Source organism: Micropterus salmoides, unplaced genomic scaffold (assembly GCF_014851395.1).
Source record: "Micropterus salmoides isolate LMB-PRFRI ecotype aquatic unplaced genomic scaffold, ASM1485139v1 Ms_hic_scaffold_8, whole genome shotgun sequence".
NCBI classification, from domain to species: domain Eukaryota; kingdom Metazoa; phylum Chordata; class Actinopteri; order Centrarchiformes; family Centrarchidae; genus Micropterus; species Micropterus salmoides.
Window position 1 is genome coordinate 14,257,242 of NW_024044570.1, and position 18,169 is coordinate 14,275,410.

The window sequence follows — 18,169 nt, forward strand, 5'->3', positions numbered from 1 at the left end:
TGTAAATTTATTTCTGAAACAGTTCTAGTGAATGGTCCTCTCATTTCTCTCGAATTCATTACTTCTAAATATTCTTAAACATCACTTACAGGAGTTGGTGCTGCCTGTTGCTAAATTAGCCGCAAAGCTAATGCCATGTTTATCATTAGAGGAGCGCTAACGTTCATGAGTGGTTAAACTATATTGTTTAACGTATTCTAAATATGTCTGCAAGCCGCTTGTCTTACAGTCGGTACATCTGAAATGAGAGGGGGCATGTAAATAAACATGAGATGAACAAGTAGGCCTGTCTAACATGGCTTCCAGCCAAACTTAGTTATATAGCTGCTCTTTTGAATGTGTAACGTTGGCGTGAAATCTGAAAGTTGCAGGTCCTCATTGTAGACAGTCATGTAGTATTAGATGAATTTAAAGGCAGCATTTCCTCTGTGTCACTGTCATATCATAGACAACAGGTTTTAAAGCCAGGTGGTAGATGGAAATGGTTTCTCGTAGCTGTGGATAAAATTCATTGAGTGCTGGTAAAGGGATAAAGTAGATGTTAATATGCTAGTAAGTAGTAATTGTGGCAGTTTTATGTAAGGTAATAACATTGTGTGTGTGTGTGTGTGTGTGTGTGTGTGTATGTATATGTGTATGTATATGTATATATAATGAGCTAGCTAGCTATACAGGCAACAGTGTGCAGTTCATTGGGAGAATGAATAGTTCAAAGCGCCCCCCCCCCCTTTTTTTTTTTTTTTTATAAAAAAAAAGCAGAGCCCTCCCCTGTTCTATGCTGAGTGTCAGCTGTGATGGCCTATTGACATGTTAATGCAATGTTAATGTATTCTAATAGATAATCTGGCCTGATCACAGCAGTCTTTGGCTCACCCAGCTTGTGTGAGGTGAATATGTTGAGGTGGCACCTCCCACCCCCATCATTTTCGCTGTTGTCCTCCTTTCCCAGTAGTCCTAGAGGGAGAAGTGGGGGCAGTTTTATGAAAGCATGACGGCCTATTGATATCTGGCTTATGTTTATTTGCATGGCAGATAATACACCCATCACCCCCTTCCTCTGTCATCAATTTTGCTTTTGTTTGATTTGTTCGTTGAAATTGCTAAAATCCCACTTCTATTTTGGTTGTTTACTTTGCCAAGGATCTATTGAGGAGCCATCAGATTTTTGGTGATTTTTGGGTCACGTATACTGCGAGTCATGGGGAGAAAAAAAAAAAAAATCATCTGATAACTATCGCGCTTCTCTGGATGGTTTATTTAGCTCCAGTAAATTGGAAGCAGGGTTAAGCAGCAGAGAAAAAGAGCTCAGCTGGTTGTGAGAGAGAGAGAGAAGAGAGCAGCTCGATGCATATTAGAGTTCAACAGCTCTCCCCGCGGCCTGAGAGCTCCAGTAACAGCATAATACACACTATGTAGGTCAGAGACGCTGCAGTGCTCCACTTCCCCAGCCCAGTGAAACTGACAGCCTGGAACGCCACTGGCGGTCTGCTGGGACGGAAGGATGAGAGGCTTTTTCCCTCCCCCGCTCATCTTTTCTTCATCCCCATCCCCCACCACCTCCTTTCTTCCCATGATTCCTCTTACTTGCTCTTACTCCTGCTACCACTTGTCTCTTTGTGCTTTTTTTCATGCCGTATGTATGTGTATATATGTGACTGGATTCTTATTTAATGCCAGCACCACTCTCTCTGATGTGTTTGTACTGTGCCCTGGCTAGCCCGGGCTGTTTTGACCTGCGGATTGTGCATCACTACCTCTTGACTGCTGTCTAACCCTGTGGTCATCTCTATGGCCATGTCGCACAACAGCCTTCAACTATCTCATTACTCCAGTGTCCTCGCTGCAAGCTCCTACATTTGCTGTGCACAGTTTGGCGCTAAGAAAATCCTGTCACATGCTCCTAACATGTGAGATGCAGAGAACACAGTCGCATCCATTTAGCTTCATTCCTGCTCTGCAGCAGTCATATTACATTTAGTGTCTGTATGCGCTGCATATTTAATGCTGTTTATGTCTCCTTCCCCCCGCCCATTGTTTGTCCCTGTTTTTCTCTCTGCAGGATGCTGTTTTGTAACTTTTTATACAAGAAAAGCTGCACTGGAGGCCCAGAATGCACTGCACAACATAAAGACCTTAAGTGGGGTGAGTAAGCACAGTATGGGCTGCTTTTAGCTGGTTGAGCCCCTCTACATCCCTGGTGCAGGCTGTGAGCTGTGTGCTGGCCGATAATGAGCTCTCGGCTCACTGAGCGCCTGTCTGCCCTGAGAAATATCTCTGCCCCCACTATGCACTAACACCTCACCAAAGACTGCTCTGAACCTCAACACACTGAACTGTTAAGCGAACCGACCCAACACACACATGTAGGTATCAGGTATAGTTTGCTTGACCAGGCAGCAGGTTATTCATTGGGGCACAGGACCTGATCGCCATAAAGTGGAACAAATTATTAATGCTTGTCTTCATGAATCATTGATGCACATCTACATTTTTATTTCTCAAAGTTGGAGTTATAAAAGCAGTCAAGCAAGTTGTAGTTTTTTTTAACAATGAAGCCTGGTGAGAGCAAGTATGGTTTCTTAATTCCTTACCTGATTTATTTGGAGATTAAAGGCCAGTCAACTGGAATAAGCGCAATAGCTTGTTAAACCTCTACAAGTCTGCCCTGCTGCCAATACATCGTTCTGAATTGCACTCCTTCCAGTCAATTAAATCTATACCAAACAACTCCAGCCGTCGATTAAATCAATACCCCAGTCTATTGGAAACGGAGCCACTGTCAGTGAGGTAACGGGTAAATATTGAACTGGGTTGATAAATGAGTGTAGGAGGCTGAGTATACAGGCATAGCTTTCTTCACTGGAGAGAGCTATCAATCAGCCAGACATTTCAAATAAAGTGTGGTCTATCAGCTTAGCTCTCAAATCCCAATAACCGGTCCCACTGTTACTGGCATTGACTGCAAGTGACTTGAGTTTGGTTTGCGTGACAGTGGAAAAGCTTGTTTCCCTGTTCCTGTTGTCTCTCCCTTCTGTGCCTCACTCTCCTCGGTCAGTGATGCTAGCCAGTGCCCATACTGAGCAGGCCATCTGTCTGCTTCTCTTTTGTGCTTGTCAAAAACAAACCCACCACTTTTCATAAGTACAACCTGCTCCGGCATCTCACGGCTAGATTTATGTCCTCTCTTTCAGGCTGCATGGCAGGTAGATGTGCTAAAAATATATTCACTTGAAGTTCTGTGATTTGCCTTGGACGAAAGTGTTTATTAAATGACATGACAGATCCTATAGCAGTTGTTCTGAATAGGCTTTCTCGCAGAATGAACGCAGCTTGAGAAAGCGTGTCATGTTCACAGATGTTTAGATAACTCAAATTAGATTTTTCACAGCTCAGATTAGCTGCGCCTTCCCCGTGTGATGTAATACAGAACTGGCTTGCTTGTTAACCATCTCTTTAAAGTTGTTCTATAGAAGATGAGGGATGTTGAGGGAAGTTCAATCACCAGTGTGCAAGAAGTGAAATAGGATACAGGAGAATTTGATCCCCTCATGAATCTGGCAGTGGTGAGGGATGATGGTCTTAGAGTGGTGGTGAGAAATGCTTGGGGGAGGAATAAAATGTCGAGGTAAGGAGGCCAAGCACCTGCATAGTGTAATGGTGACAGGTCCAGTGTTAACCATTTCTCTATCCCATTTTTATTTTATTTTTTTCCAGATGCATCATCCTATCCAGATGAAACCTGCTGACAGTGAGAAAACAAGTGGTAAGTTGATTCATGTGACATGCAGGCAGCAGCCAGGGGGCTGGCAAAGTCGCTATAGAGATGATATCTGTTGAAGAAAAGCCATAGAAGGCTTAGATTTAGCCAAGACAAATGGCGTGTGAGATTTTAAAAGAAGGTGGGGGCTGGATTGTCTCAAATGATGGCATGGGAATGACCTATTTCAAGGAATGTGCAGCAATACAATATTTCTTTATAGTATCAGGGGTCAAGAGGATGAAGGGCTTCAAAAAGCACCAATAGGAGAATAGTAGAGCAGTAGAGAAGTAGACACTGAGGGAAAACAAAGCTGCAGGTTGCAGAGATTTGTAGAAAAGGCAGAAAATGGGGCAGCCTGACAAGGAGAGGGCTTGCACCAAAAAAGAGGCGCATGATTTAGCGCCTGATGTCACAGCCTCTTCTATTGCTCCATAATTGTTTGGATTTTTACTGAATAGCTGTTCTCTTTCCATCCTTCTGCAGCGGTAGAAGACAGAAAACTCTTCATTGGAATGGTTTCAAAGAAATATGGAGAGAACGAGATCAGAATGATGTTCTCCTCTTTCGGACAGATTGAAGAGTGCCGAATTCTCCGTGGACCAGATGGTCAGAGCAGAGGTAGGTGTGCTTTCAGTATAGGCACAGTGTTCTTGGCCTCACAGCCGCCATCTACAGCGTAGCCAATTACATATTCTCATCAAGTATTTATACAAGCCCCTCCTTACTTCATTTCAACCCCTCCACCCCCAAATCAAGTGCTATTCACCTACATGGGTACCAATTCCATCCCTGTAGTCTATCCTCCCATCACGGTTACGCTCAGCCTCCACATCTCGCAGTGAAGGGCCACGGCACTCGCTGTCCGGCACAATGGCCCGTCGCCTTGGCAACCGCTGGCTGCTGGTGTTCGTGGGCTCAGCTGGCAGGCGGCTCAGCTCCTCCTCTACCACCTCCTTCATCACACTCTACAAAGGCTGGAATTAGCTTGTCGACGCATCTCTACATATCTCCCTACTGCATAAAGCCCCCGATAGCAGGCAGCACGAGGCTCTCGAGTTGATATATGCGATAAAACCTCATAGTAGAGACAGTTGGCCATGAATTTCTGCTCTTTTTCTAGTAAATCTACGCATAACCAAAATTTGAAGTCGGCCCTTAATACCCTTTTTTAGGTTTGCGGACATATTTTAGCAAATCAAAGCCTTTCAGTGTGTATTTATGTGTACATTATGTGTATATATAATTACGTGGACTGTTTCACCATGACACCACATAATCAAGCCTCTTCGGGGGGCAATTTAATCCGTCGATCACTGTGCTCATGTGACACGTGTTACTGTTCTTGTTGTGTTTCTTTCTCCGTGTGCTAACCAGTGAGGGTGGTTCTGTGTGCTTGGAAGTTGCCATTCTCTGTACTGTAATGTGGTTTTTTTTGGGGTTCATAACGAGTTGTCCAAACCTTTTGTCTTGTTTTGTTTCTTCTTGTCCCCCACCCCCCTTCCCCTCCTCCCCTCCCCCCTCCCCTCCTATTGTTCCCCCCCTACAGGCTGTGCGTTTGTCACATTTGCTACCAGGGCAATGGCACAGAATGCAATCAAAACCATGCATCACTCTCAGACTATGGAGGTACTGTACCCCTTAGCACCTATTTCTCATTTCCCCCCTTGCCCACCTCATACATTCTGCTGCCCTCTTGTGTTGGAAAGACGAAGAACCTGTCCGAGCAGATGGCGTCCATTCATCACAGAGCATGAGTCATTTCCAAAACCACTCTTGCTAATTACAAAATTACATTGTCGTCTGCAAAATAATTGAATAAAACTTGAAACATTGCCTCTCACATAGCTACTAAATCCGGAGCTAACAGGACACAACAAGAATAGCTGTCATCTCTAATTTTGGGATGAACTAAAATGCATCTCATTTATTGATTCTTATATGATGTCAGAGCCGAGCCATCACAGTCTGCCATAATCAATCTTTATTTTGGACCACAGGGAAAAGAGCCCACACCGTCAAATATATGTTAACAAAGAATTAACCTACACTGGAGCAGCTATCCTGTTAGATTTCTTCAAAAACTGGGTCCATGTCATTGTGTAGCCAATGGTGTCTTTGTGGAAGTGGAGCAGCAGTAATTTGACAGTTAGCAGGTCAGAGGCTCCCCAGTGAAGCATCAGACCAAGTCTAATTAGGAGCCCAACCAAACGTAACACTACTCCTACCAGATTAAACACATGCCCCAGTGGTGGTGCCACCTATTACCCCCCAAATCATAACCTTCCCAATTCTCAGCTGCTGTGGGAGGTGCCGCTAGTGCCAAACTCAGTTTCCTTGTCCAGCCTGGTCCCTGTATGGCTCTCAACTTTCAAAATACTTTTGCACCGCATGCCTCATGTTCATGCGTCTGTCTGATCAGTGTGTGACTGTTTGTTAGATTGTGTATATTGTATTGCATTTTTCTTGTTAATGTCTGCCAACATATCCTCGTTTGAATGTCTGTTTTTAAGTGTCTCCATCTATTGTCTGCTTGTCTGTGGAGTCAGCTGCTCATAGTGCTAAAATGTTCACTGTCTGCAGTATTGTCTGGTGCCCCTATTGGAATGTGGCAAAGCTATGCATGGCAGATGTCCTCTGTGTGTTAGCTTTGGTATGAATGCAACAGACATTAAAAAAACTGTCTTGAGGCATAGATGATACACCCCCCTTAAAAATAAATAAAATCCTTGCAATGACTGTATCCTTGCATTGGGAAATGAACTGTGAGTTCCTTGGTCTGCTCCTGAATTGGTCTAACGTTTTTGACCCCTTCGCTGCTTCAGGGCTGTTCCTCACCTTTGGTGGTGAAGTTTGCTGACACACAGAGAGATAAGGAGCAGCGGCGCCTGCAGCAGCAGCTTGTTCAGCAGATTCAGCAGCTCAACAGCGCCTCCACCTGGGGAAACTTGGCCGGCCTGGGGACCCTCACGCCGCAGTACCTGGCTGTAAGTGTTGCACAATTACTCATGTATTATCACGGCACAGTTTTAGTTTCTACAAAATGTATTCACAGTTTAGCCATATGTTGACTTTGAGGTCCCCTTGACTTGCAAAGTGCAACTATCAAAATAAAATAAAAAACAGACTACCAGAAAGGGATGAAACGGTATGAAAATTTCATATCACGATTATAATGACCAAAATGATCACGGTTATCAGTATTATCACGGTATTGTGAAACTGTGCCAAAAAAAATTAAAATGTACTGAAACACACTGAAAACTGAAAGGTTTTTTTACATACAATTGCCATTTTGTTTGCATAAAAAATAAAATAACATCAAATACCTTTTGTAAACATATGAAAATCATCTAAGTGTGCATTATCAATATTTTATAGGTAATACAATGACCCTGTGCAAAATTACATGAAAACAAATAAGTCTTTAGAAGACAGTGATAGTTACTGCAATGAGCCCAAAAACTGACATAAATACAGAGGAGTCTGAGAGTATTTCTAGATATGCTGGTTGGTTGACTGAACTGCGTAACATGTTATCATGTGCAGTGGACGAATATACTCTGCCGACACAGGACGCACACAGAAACGGAACAACGTGTAGCGTTTTTACAAGAGCAGCAACACTGACAGCTTCAGTTTAGTTTGAGATTATAACCGCGCGGTTAACCGTACCCAGTTATCATGGTAATTAAAATGTATATGGTAATAATAACCGGAGGGAATTTTACCATGGTTTACCGTTAAATCCCTACTACCAGACAATATGAAGGAATACATATACACAGCAATACATCAACCATGTTAGAAATACAATGTTTGCAATAAATTGTGTAGGTGGAGTCAGATAGCAGAGGTCTTGATTATAGGTCTTATTTTTTTGAGGATCTAGTTTGAGTATTGCTGGTTATATTATGTGTTTAGGTTCATGTATGAACACACAGGCAGGATTCTTCAGAGGGATATGTTGTATTGAACTATATTTTGAGGTGATCCTGTTTTGTGAGTTACGCAGGCTAACAGACCTGTTGTGGGAAGCAAGTCTCTCCCAGTGTGTAAAAGGAGTACCAGCATGATGTTGCAGTCACAGAAAAGTGTATGCTGTAAGGGACAGTTAAGTTACTTTAGTCAGCCATAACATGGCTATTTAAGCATAAAAGTCACTGAAAGTTGTGCTCACTGTCACAGAAGAGAAATGTCGCTTTTCATGTAGCGTTACTACAGCGTCCTGCTACTTTTGTCAAAGCAGAGTTGTGTGGTGTATACCACAGATAAATTAGCAGTGGAAACACTGAGCTAGCAAGATAACCGTAATGACAGTGGACAGTCCAGGTCAATCAAGGAAATACGATTCAATAATTGACGGTCATACGTTACATGCTACCACTACTGTGCAGAGTCAATGCAAAGCAAAATTTGGTCATTCAACTTGTGTTTTGTAGTGATGAGGGTTTGTAATGAAGTACGTATATTTCAACAACCCGGTCACCTTAATTTATTTTATTCACAAAGTACTTTTTTTAAAACGAGTGGTGAATACAAATTTTGGACCCTGCTTCAAACGTTTGGATCATTTGTTGGAATTATTTTAAAGTTTTAAAAAGATTACTTCAACAAGGCCTAATACATATACAGTGTGATGGTGCAGAATTTTTGGGTTTTAATATAATTTGAAATAATGCACAGTAAACTTATTGTCTTTGGCTCAAAATGGGAATACCTTTACTCAGTCGTTCATGAGTTACATGTGACTTATGCCTCCCCTGATTCTAAGCCCATGAGCATGTGACTTAAAAGGGGACCTAACATGAACAGCTGTGCCATTTGTGTTTCTTGCAGGATACTACAGCTTTTGAGGCTATTGCATGCACATTAAGTGGTAAAACCTGATTTGAACTGCTGTTCCACCCAAATATCACATACATTGTGAATAAATGGAAATAGAGGCAATAAAAAACATGACATTTGTTAAGATGTAGATTTTCTGTACAAACCTTGCTCCTGCGTTGTTGCTACACCTTAAACCTAGACCCCATTTACACTTTGTCACTTGATGTGGATTGGATAGTTATCTGATCTCAAGAAAGCTGTGTGAATGTATCCAAGAAGCATTCAAGAGGAAGTGAAATCTGATTGCTCAAACCACCTCTGTAGGAGGTGACCCATACATAATCTTTACCTCAAAGACAAAGTCAGTAAGTCTGTAGCCACTCACTATCTGATTTTCTTCTACATCGATGGTCTGTCCATGTGATAATGGCAGCAGAAGTTATACTAAAATTACACTGAAATTATCAATTGTTCTCTCTCCATTAAAGCAAGCAGGAAAATCTGCTCCAGCAATTTATATGCACACGATCAAATGTGGGTGAGGGATCGGTGTGAGTTAGAGCCGTGAAGATGATACACTCGTATTTCATAGATACGATTCATTCATTAACGCTGGCTTAACTGTTATTAATGGAAGTGAATTGCAAGTTGTTCTTGGAGGAGGGTGAACTGTCATTTGCATGTAGCTCGGTAAAACAGGCTGGTTGTAATCAGATTTGTGATCTGGCCAACGGAGATTCATAAATGTGGTTTATATATAATATATACTGAATGTGCTTGAAATGACAAGTGTAAATGGAGCCTAAATCACTAAAATTCTTTTCCCCAATAAACAAATAAACAGAACAAAGCATCACGTTAAAGGGTGAGTTTATGAAAGCCAAGATCACAGCATCCAGACTGTTCTCATGTTTACAGTATAATGGCAACACTGTCAGTTGTCAACGTGTTGTGAAATTCAACAAGACAACCATTTGCGATTATACTGTTGATAATTTAAGAATTAATTATGTGTCCCTCCATTTGATTCTGAAATTAAATCTTTTTTTCTTTGTCCTCAACAGTTGCTCCAGCAGGCCACATCTACAAGTAACCAAGGCAGTTTCAACAGCATTCAAAGGCTAGGAGGTGAGTTCACTCCTTCAGATGTTGAAACCACTGGCCTTAAGTCATCCTCTATAGATGAACGAGCCAAGAATTTTCATGTCACCAGCCTTGTAACTCGCGCTACTCCCACTTATTTTCACGGCAGTAAATCACATTACTCCTTCAGATCAGTGGCGCATTAATAATCAGCGAGACCTGTGCTAGTCTTGCATCTCCACACCTTTTTTTTTAGCACTATAAGGTCTGGCTGACTTGTTTGTATTTCTTTAAATCAGTCACGATCGTCTTGGGTGGCACTAAACCTAGGGAGCAGCAACTGGGCTCTTGCGAAATACTGTGAAAAGATCGTGGAAGGGGAGGAGAATTAGTGAACTGAAATAGTCAATGGCAGGCTTATACCAAGCCCTACTTCCTGTGAGCCAGACTGCACACATAATACATAACCATGACTTGGTAAAAATTAAAAGCTATAGACTTGTGAGGAAAAATGCTCTATGTTTAAAGCAACAAATGGAGCACACAGCAAATATAGTAGGACTGGTTTTGTATGTTGAAATAATAATAATTTCATGTCTAATATGAAAACCAATACTGCATTTTTCCCATTTGAATTAAGTACTCTCAACTAATACAACCCTCAAACCAATGTGAAACACAACACTATGGCTTTATTGAACAAAAAAAAAATCTAAGCAAAATGACCAAATGAAATGTGTGAAATATGATTAGTAAACAAAACAATGCTTCAGACAAATAAAGATGATGAAAGATAACTTTCTAAGGATTAGTAAGGGTGAATAGAAAGCAGTGAAGTTGTTTGCAAGTACACTAATTTGCATCGAGGCTGTATGATTATAGAGAAAGCTGAGAGAGAACATGTTTTTAAATTGATTGCATAGTCCCAAAAACTTGTCAAGCTTCTGTATTTGCGTCCTGGACAGGTTTGCCCTCTCAGACGTATTGGAAAAGCATTTGTTTGCAAGAACTTGAGCATACATTTGGAAAGTCTTTGATTATCACCTCTGTGTCTTTGTTCTCTCAGCAGGTGTGAATCCCCTTCAGCTGCAGAACTTGGCCACATTAGCTGCTGCTGCAGCTGCAGCTCAGAGTTCTGGCAGCCCGACTTCCACCAGCGCCCTGTCTGCAAGCAGTGGAGCCCTGGGAGCCCTGGCTAGTTCAGGTAATTAAACTTGCAGTGTGTGCATGTACTGACACAGTATTGAGCACCCAGTGCGAGCCAATGGCAGTTCCACTTGTTTATGGATGTGTTTTGCTTTCTTGAGTTTTTGACCTTGTTTGGTCTAAATAAAACTTCCTCACCTCTTGAGATAAATGTATATGTTCAGGAGTTAACCCTCCTGCTGCTGTAATGGTACCTACTAAATGCTCTGCAAACCTCCCTCGTACACTATTTGCCTAACGGCCCTCAGCCATCCCTCATTTATTTTATGGGATTTAATCACCCACATATAAAATTTTATGAGAGCCCCATTTTCATTTAATCTGTGTAAATATACATTGGCTCCATCTGTCCAAGTTTAGCATATTACTGCTGCGGTAATGACCTCTTCTCGTTAACACAGATTTTTAACTGCCCCCTTACTGCTGTGTCATCCCCTCATAACCATAACAATTTGCGGTAAAGATGCTAGACGTTTAGAGTGATGTGTAGTGTTTTGGACATGAGCAAGTCACCCCTGTGGTAACCCATATGTCCTTTTTTTAAATTCTGTCCTCAAACAGCCGGTTCAACAGCAGGGTCCAGCGCGGGTGCTGCCATGAGCACTTTGGCATCTCTGGGCACCCTGCAGGGTCTCACTGGGACCTCTATGGGCCTCAATCTCAATGCTCTCACCAGCAGTGTTGGTGGTAAGAATGTCCTTTTTGAATAGCTGGATAAAAGCTAAATCACCTAGTTGCTAATAGTTGAACACTCAAGATAAGCTTAAGGCAACTTCTTCAATGTTGCAATTAGAAACCCATTTCACTGTAATGTAATCCTAGTAACACCACCACTATCTATGACCTCACGGAAGGTTTTAACAAAAACTGGCCATTATAAGCTTCATACAAGGTAGAAAATGTGGCAGAGCTGTAGTGGTTTGCATTGCAGATTGTATCTGTGTACCTAATAAAATGGCCAAGGAGTGTAACCTGCCAAGAGAAATCCTGTTTATAAAAGTTTGTTTTTCTGCCCCCTGGTGGCCAAAAACATTTAACCTTTTCTGTTTTTAACAGGTATGGGGACGATGAATGGAGGCCTGGGAGCCTCCATGGCCAATGGGTCAGCAGCCAGCTCCATGGATGCTCTGACCCAGGCCTACTCAGGGATGCAGCAGTACACAGCCTCCGCCCTGCCCTCCCTCTACGGCCAGTCTCTCCTTCAGCAGAGCATTGCTGGCAGTCAGAAGGAAGGTGAGCAGATCCTCGGCCCGCAACAGTACATTCTGACATCACTTTGATCAGTTTGTTTTCACATTATTTAATTAACATGATTTTCATCTGTTTTCTAAATAAGATTTATTTGATTGTGCCTCAGTTTGTATCTAACTTGAGTGTCTGGTTTTCTTACCAAATGGAGTAGGGCCAGAGGGCGCCAACCTGTTCATCTACCACCTGCCCCAGGAGTTTGGGGACCAGGATCTTCTGCAGATGTTCATGCCTTTTGGAAATGTGGTCTCTGCCAAAGTCTTCATTGACAAACAGACCAATCTGAGCAAGTGCTTTGGTAAGTGAGTTGGCACCACTGGCCTGAAGCCCTCTTTATTAGAATTGATATCCCTTTCCAAACTGCTACGTTGTGTTGTGGATATTAAGATATCATTATTCCTTAGTTACACCCTGGCCTCCCATTGAAATAAAGCTGAACCAATATTGATGTTAAGCAACAGCCACGCACAAATTCATTTTCTCTGCACATACTGTGTATTAGGAAAAAACATGTATGTTGACACAAATATTTTCTGTTTTTAAATTCATTCGAACAAAACTATATATTGTATTTTTGTTAAACGAGATTAAAGGATTGTTTTCCTTATTGTTTAAACTGTAAATGTTTTTATTTTTGAATCCATTTAATTTAAAATAAGTGCAATACTGCAACTTGAAATTGTGTCAATATTTTTTACTTGATGGATGAACAGCTTTTCAAAAAAAAAACTTAGGTATCATTATTTTATTTACTATTGAGCAAGTGAGACGGCTTAAAATATTGTTAGTTAAATGTATGTAACGTGTCGTCCACCATTTTGTTCTCAGGGTTCGTCAGCTATGACAATCCTGTGTCTGCGCAAGCTGCCATTCAGGCCATGAATGGTTTCCAGATTGGAATGAAGAGGCTGAAGGTTCAGCTGAAGCGCTCCAAGAACGACAGCAAACCCTACTGATCCTAGCCCCGGGCCCCCCCCCTCCCCAGCTCTAATGCTAGCACTGCTAGGGTAAGTTCACCCTCCAGCCAAGGTCACCACAGCAGAGACTCAGTGGGACATGGGGAAAGGAGCCCACCACAGGAGGGAGACTCACTCTATTCCTAAAAAAAAAAAACCAAACAAAAAAAAAAACATGGTTTGCAATGATCTTTCCACATTTTACTGTATTTCATTCCTGAGGTTTTATAATGTGATTTCAGTCGGATTAAATATTTTAATGTATATGATTATTTATGATTATCACTGGAGTCAGTGTTCGCTGGAGGTATTTTGTGTCACTGTAATTAGTGGAGAGCATCAGGTGTGTTTCCATGCCATTTCATTGCCTTCAGGTCAAGCTAGACAGGTTGACTAAGGATCAGTTGTTGTGTTGAAGGGCTGAAGCCAGGCCACGTAAACCCAGAGTTTCAACACGCGTTTGGCTTTTTCCATGTAGTCTGTCTCTTTCATTTGTCATTCTCAATGTGAAAATCTTTTGCACTCTAAATTCTTCATTCATCTTTGCTCCCCATATCTCTCCCTTTTCTGTCTCCCGCTCCTCTCTCTCTGTCGTGTCATTATCTAAGCCATGTTGAGCTAGGCTACCTCTCTTTTCTCTATTAACAACCCCTTCCAGTCATTCCATCCATCCTCCAAGTCTCTCACAAGGGATTGGCTCTAGATGGATCTCTTTGGGTGCCAAGTATACAGTTTGCATGTTGGAGTCTTTGGCATATGTCCCAGTGGTGTCACTTCCTTAAATCTGTGTATTGTTTTTGTGTGTCAGGAGAGCAAGAGGTGGGAGGGGGAGATGTTTACCACTCTGTCCTTACTGTATGTGGTGATTGGTGTTGTTTTTTTGTTGTTTTTTTGTGCCTCATGGCTAAACGATTCTTGTGCTGTGCCCCTAACTTTCTTTTCTCTCCTCTTTGTCTTCTCTCTCTCTCTCCCCTCTCTATCTCTTCCTTTCGTGTTTTTGTTCCTTTTTTAGAACAAATCTCCATGCCTGTTTGCTCATCATTAGCCTAGCATGTCTTCATGATGTTGAAAGCCAAGCCAAACTCCTGGCCTCATCATCCCACCATTGTCTGTGATGTCTCTCTAAGCTCGCCTGACCAATACCTGGCCACCCACTGACCCTTGACCTTAGCTCAACCTGATTTTTCTGCATGTATATCCTTTTTTTTTTTTTTTCTTTGTTTGTTTTTTTCTGTATAGAAATGTGACAGGTGGGAGAGAGGTCAAGCAAATCAATGTGAAAAACTTACCTGCGTTGAATTCATTTAAGACTTTTTGTTTTTGCAAAATTTGTTTTTTTGCGAATGTTTTAAAAACCTGTGGGATTTCTTATTTTTAGAAATGTTTTTTTTATGTTGCTTTCTTTTTACCTCTCTCAGTAAAGTTCACTTGAAAGTTGAATACAGGGATTGGCACACAGCTGTGCTATTTGGTGCCATTAGCAATATGTTGGCTTCTTTAACAAAAAAAAAAAAAACATGCTAAAGACCACTTTTCAACACCTTTTTGAAAGTCTGACGAGTTAAACCCCTCTCAGTGCTCTGTAATGATCTCTACATTTTGCCGGCAGTGTGAAGATTTACACCAAGGCTATTTAAAATATATTTCCTTTTCATTTACAAAAATATTCAGTGTATTTACTTTTTTTTTTGAACTATTGATGGCACAATAAAAGGTACATTTGCTCTGTTTGGAGAAATGACTACCTACATGAGTCAACTTTTTTAGAACTGATTCACAAATAGACAATCTGTGGTTTAAATGCACACTTAGATTACCTATATTTTATACCATTGAATCTATAGAAGTTTAACTAACAGAACCCAGGCAAAACTTTGGGTTTTTTGTAGATTATGTTGTAATGTCATCTGTGTCGGGGGGTCTTCAGTGTACTACATTTTTAAAGAGGACTAAAAATCAGTTTGATCAGCGTGACCATTTGCGGGTAATTTCTAGAAAATTAAACACTTTAAGTCAAAAATCCTCTGCATTACTTGTAATTTCAACTTCTGGGGGGAAAAGATTTTTTTTTTTTTTTTCCAGAGTCACAATATGTAGATTTCTTTCTTTTTCTCCTGCGTTTGAAGAAAAATTTTGTGTTCAACTTCCACGGTACGTCTTGTTGACTTTGTGAATTTCTCATTAATAATTTAATTAATGGATGTTTCACTTTGGTTTAGTTTGGATGCCTCATGTTGAAAGATGGATTTACTATGTCTGTTAATCATACAGATGCCAGACAATGTCTTCTTGTTTTTATTTTGTTAAAGTGCCCATGTGTCAAACTGTTTTTGAATTCACACATTTTTGTCCTGTAATATTACCTAGTTTTCTTTACACACACACACACACACACACACACACACACACACACACACACACACACACACACACACACACACACACACACACACACACACACACACACACACACACTTTCTGTGATTGCAAATGTGGGAGCCCCTGAAGAAGAGATCACTTGGACACAACACATGGCCTGTGGGTCTCTGCACATTTTATAGACACACACTTGCTTTTTTTTCTTGTTTTTTGCTGATCGTTCTTTTAAGTGACTTCCAGTATCATGTTTTAGTCGTACACAATGCACAGCACATTAATACTACTAAATCCACCACAATAGTGTTGGTTTATAAATACATTCCATTTTTTCAGCACAAAGTTTACACTTTTTTTACCGGGGTGGTATTTTGTCTTGTACTACAAGTTGTTGAGACAACCTTGGTAAAATAACAACCACTCCCCCCCCCCCCCCCCCCCCCCCCCCCAAAGAAGGGTTACCTAAAACTGCGTACCTGATGGCGCTAAAGAGTTGTCAACTCAGGGGCTTTTTTGTGTGGATACTCACACAGGATTACAATACAAAATGCACAGTTGTCACCATTTGACTTTTTTTTTTTTTTTTTTTTTTTTTTGGGTTTGGATTTTCTTCCTTTCTCAAAATGCATAAAAATTCCTAAATACATAAAATAAATGGGTACCAAATTAGAAACCGTGCTCGAGGGAAAGTGTTGTAGTTTTGTAAGGAAACGTTAAGCACAATTGTGGGAGCTAATCACTGTTACAGAATGGGGGGTGTGTGTGTGTGTGTGTGCGCTTATAATCCCCAAATTTTCAAGGTACCACTGATTTCACTTTTTAATATGGGCATGTGCTTTTTACAGTGTGTTTTTTCTATCCAAATGCAATACAATATTCAAAGTGCCATATATACGTCTAGAAACTGCCTACACATCCTTATTAGGCCTTGGTTTAGAGATTGCTGCAGTTCGCCTTTTTTGTCTATTTATGCCAGTGTCATGAAAGCTCTTGTCCCCCTTCTCCTCATCCTCTCCCCCACTCTGTGTGTTGAGTTATTGGTAAATGTGTATTGTGATGTACTCAATTTGAACAGTTGATTAAAAAATTGTAGATAAACAATAAACTTCCCTATACATTTGAAGGTTAAACCTCTTTCTTAGTGAGTGTGAACACGTGTACTGTAACACTTTGCGATACAAATCACGATTGGTGATCGAATGTGTTGAGGGAATTTTGTTTGGAATTGAAAAAAGTCATAAAACAAGCTAAAACTCAAGTAAACAAAATTGGGAGCCATGTTGATAAGATCTTAAAATGATAGAATTGTGTGTCAAACACTGAAATGATTGCAGATGTGCGGCGATGTGTTGTATGGTGAAGTGTTACTGTGAATGAATAAAAAAAAGCACAATGTACAGTCCACAGCGGTCCCAACAGGAACTTGACTCACTTCAGGGGCTTCCATCACAAATCTCATCAAGCTCTTAACAATCACTTTCTTGTGTTGTTTTCATATTCTGAAGTGCTATTTTTTTTTTTTTTTGACAGTGTGGTAGCTTTGCATCTCTATAGATATTGTCTTGATCCAAAAGAAGGGAGGAGGAGGAAGGAAAAAAAAAACATCTTGTGTTATTTTCTTGTCTGATAATCGGTAGGACTTTGTTCATGTTCCACCAATAATTTAATAGATGTTTTATCTTGTCTTGATGAAAGCCAAAGTGGGTGCATCTTGATGTGATCTGTATTATACATACAGTAGTTCTTCTGTTCAGTGAAAATCAATTTTTTTGAAACTGGGTGGGATTTGAAAAAGAGAAAAAAAGACATACACAGGCTTTCCAATTTCTACAACTGGTTGTTCATATGTATTTTGTACCAGTGAAGCTTTTTATATTGGAAATTAAAGGAAAAAAATCTATATTGGGAAAAAAAATTGTCTGGCCTCTCAATGTGGCCTTGCCTTGACCAGGTCTTGAGTTTGGCCTCTTGGTGGTGTCAAGCAATTTTTTTTTTTTGTTGTTGTTTTGGTTTTTTGTCTCTAAAAAGATGCCTGATTTTGAATTTACTTCGATCTCTACATGTTTCTTCACTCCGTTAATCAGTTTCAGTTTCGGGGGGGTTGGGATCCTCTAACTCGTGGTAAGTTTCATGTTAGTATTTGTGCTGTCCACATAGTTTAATGGTCATCAGGATTTCGACAACTTGTGTGGATAATTGTCTTAGTTGAAGAGTTAACTGTTTAGTTTGAGCCTTGCTTTTTACCTGTGTAGAGTTTTCTGTTTTTCCCATAGCGGCGTGTGTAGCCGAAAGACTCTGTGTTCTTTTTTTGGTCAATGTTTGTTCATGTGTGGTGTGTTTCTTTGCCTCTGTCTCCAAATTAAACCATTTCCCCTAATATGGACTGTGTGTCTTTGTGTGTTGTGCTTGTCCAGTGTTGTGAAGACATTTTACAAACCACCCCTCCCTCCCCCAGTGTGTCATGTCTCGCTAACTTGTTTCTCTTCGTTGTGCTTCTTTGCTTTTTTCTGAGCAGTAACAGACGGGTGGAAATCAGGTTTATCTAACTCCCTGGTGTTAAATGGGCTGGGGTCTCTTATGTTAATTAAAAAGGCCTCTATAGCTAAACTGTAGAAAGACATGTTATTTTAGACTCTAGTAGTAGTTAAAAGATTAAGTTGATCAAGACCATTGATCGCTAACAATTATGATAGTGGATTAATGCTGTCAGAGC

The 18,169-nt window shown here is 40.8% G+C and overlaps 1 protein-coding gene across 8 annotated transcripts in view; it reads left to right on the forward strand.

Annotated features, from left to right (window-relative positions):
• Positions 1 to 17,839, forward strand: part of LOC119893676 (CUGBP Elav-like family member 2) — a 31,224-nt gene extending 13,385 nt beyond the window's left edge. For 3 of the 8 annotated variants that reach the window (XM_038705984.1, XM_038705990.1, XM_038705989.1), the window contains exons 3-13: positions 2,060 to 2,142; positions 3,715 to 3,763; positions 4,244 to 4,378; positions 5,307 to 5,386; positions 6,583 to 6,744; positions 9,652 to 9,715; positions 10,737 to 10,874; positions 11,438 to 11,563; positions 11,933 to 12,109; positions 12,276 to 12,422; positions 12,953 to 17,839. In XM_038705984.1, the coding sequence (XP_038561912.1) occupies positions 2,060 to 2,142; positions 3,715 to 3,763; positions 4,244 to 4,378; positions 5,307 to 5,386; positions 6,583 to 6,744; positions 9,652 to 9,715; positions 10,737 to 10,874; positions 11,438 to 11,563; positions 11,933 to 12,109; positions 12,276 to 12,422; positions 12,953 to 13,080 (1,289 nt within the window). In that variant the 3' untranslated portion in view covers positions 13,081 to 17,839. The remainder of the gene's footprint in view (positions 1 to 2,059; positions 2,143 to 3,714; positions 3,764 to 4,243; positions 4,379 to 5,306; positions 5,387 to 6,582; positions 6,745 to 9,651; positions 9,716 to 10,736; positions 10,875 to 11,437; positions 11,564 to 11,932; positions 12,110 to 12,275; positions 12,423 to 12,952) is intronic. The other 5 variants (XM_038705985.1, XM_038705991.1, XR_005442836.1 and 2 more) reach the window with 4 other exon arrangements.
• The last annotated feature ends 330 nt before the right edge of the window (positions 17,840 to 18,169 follow it).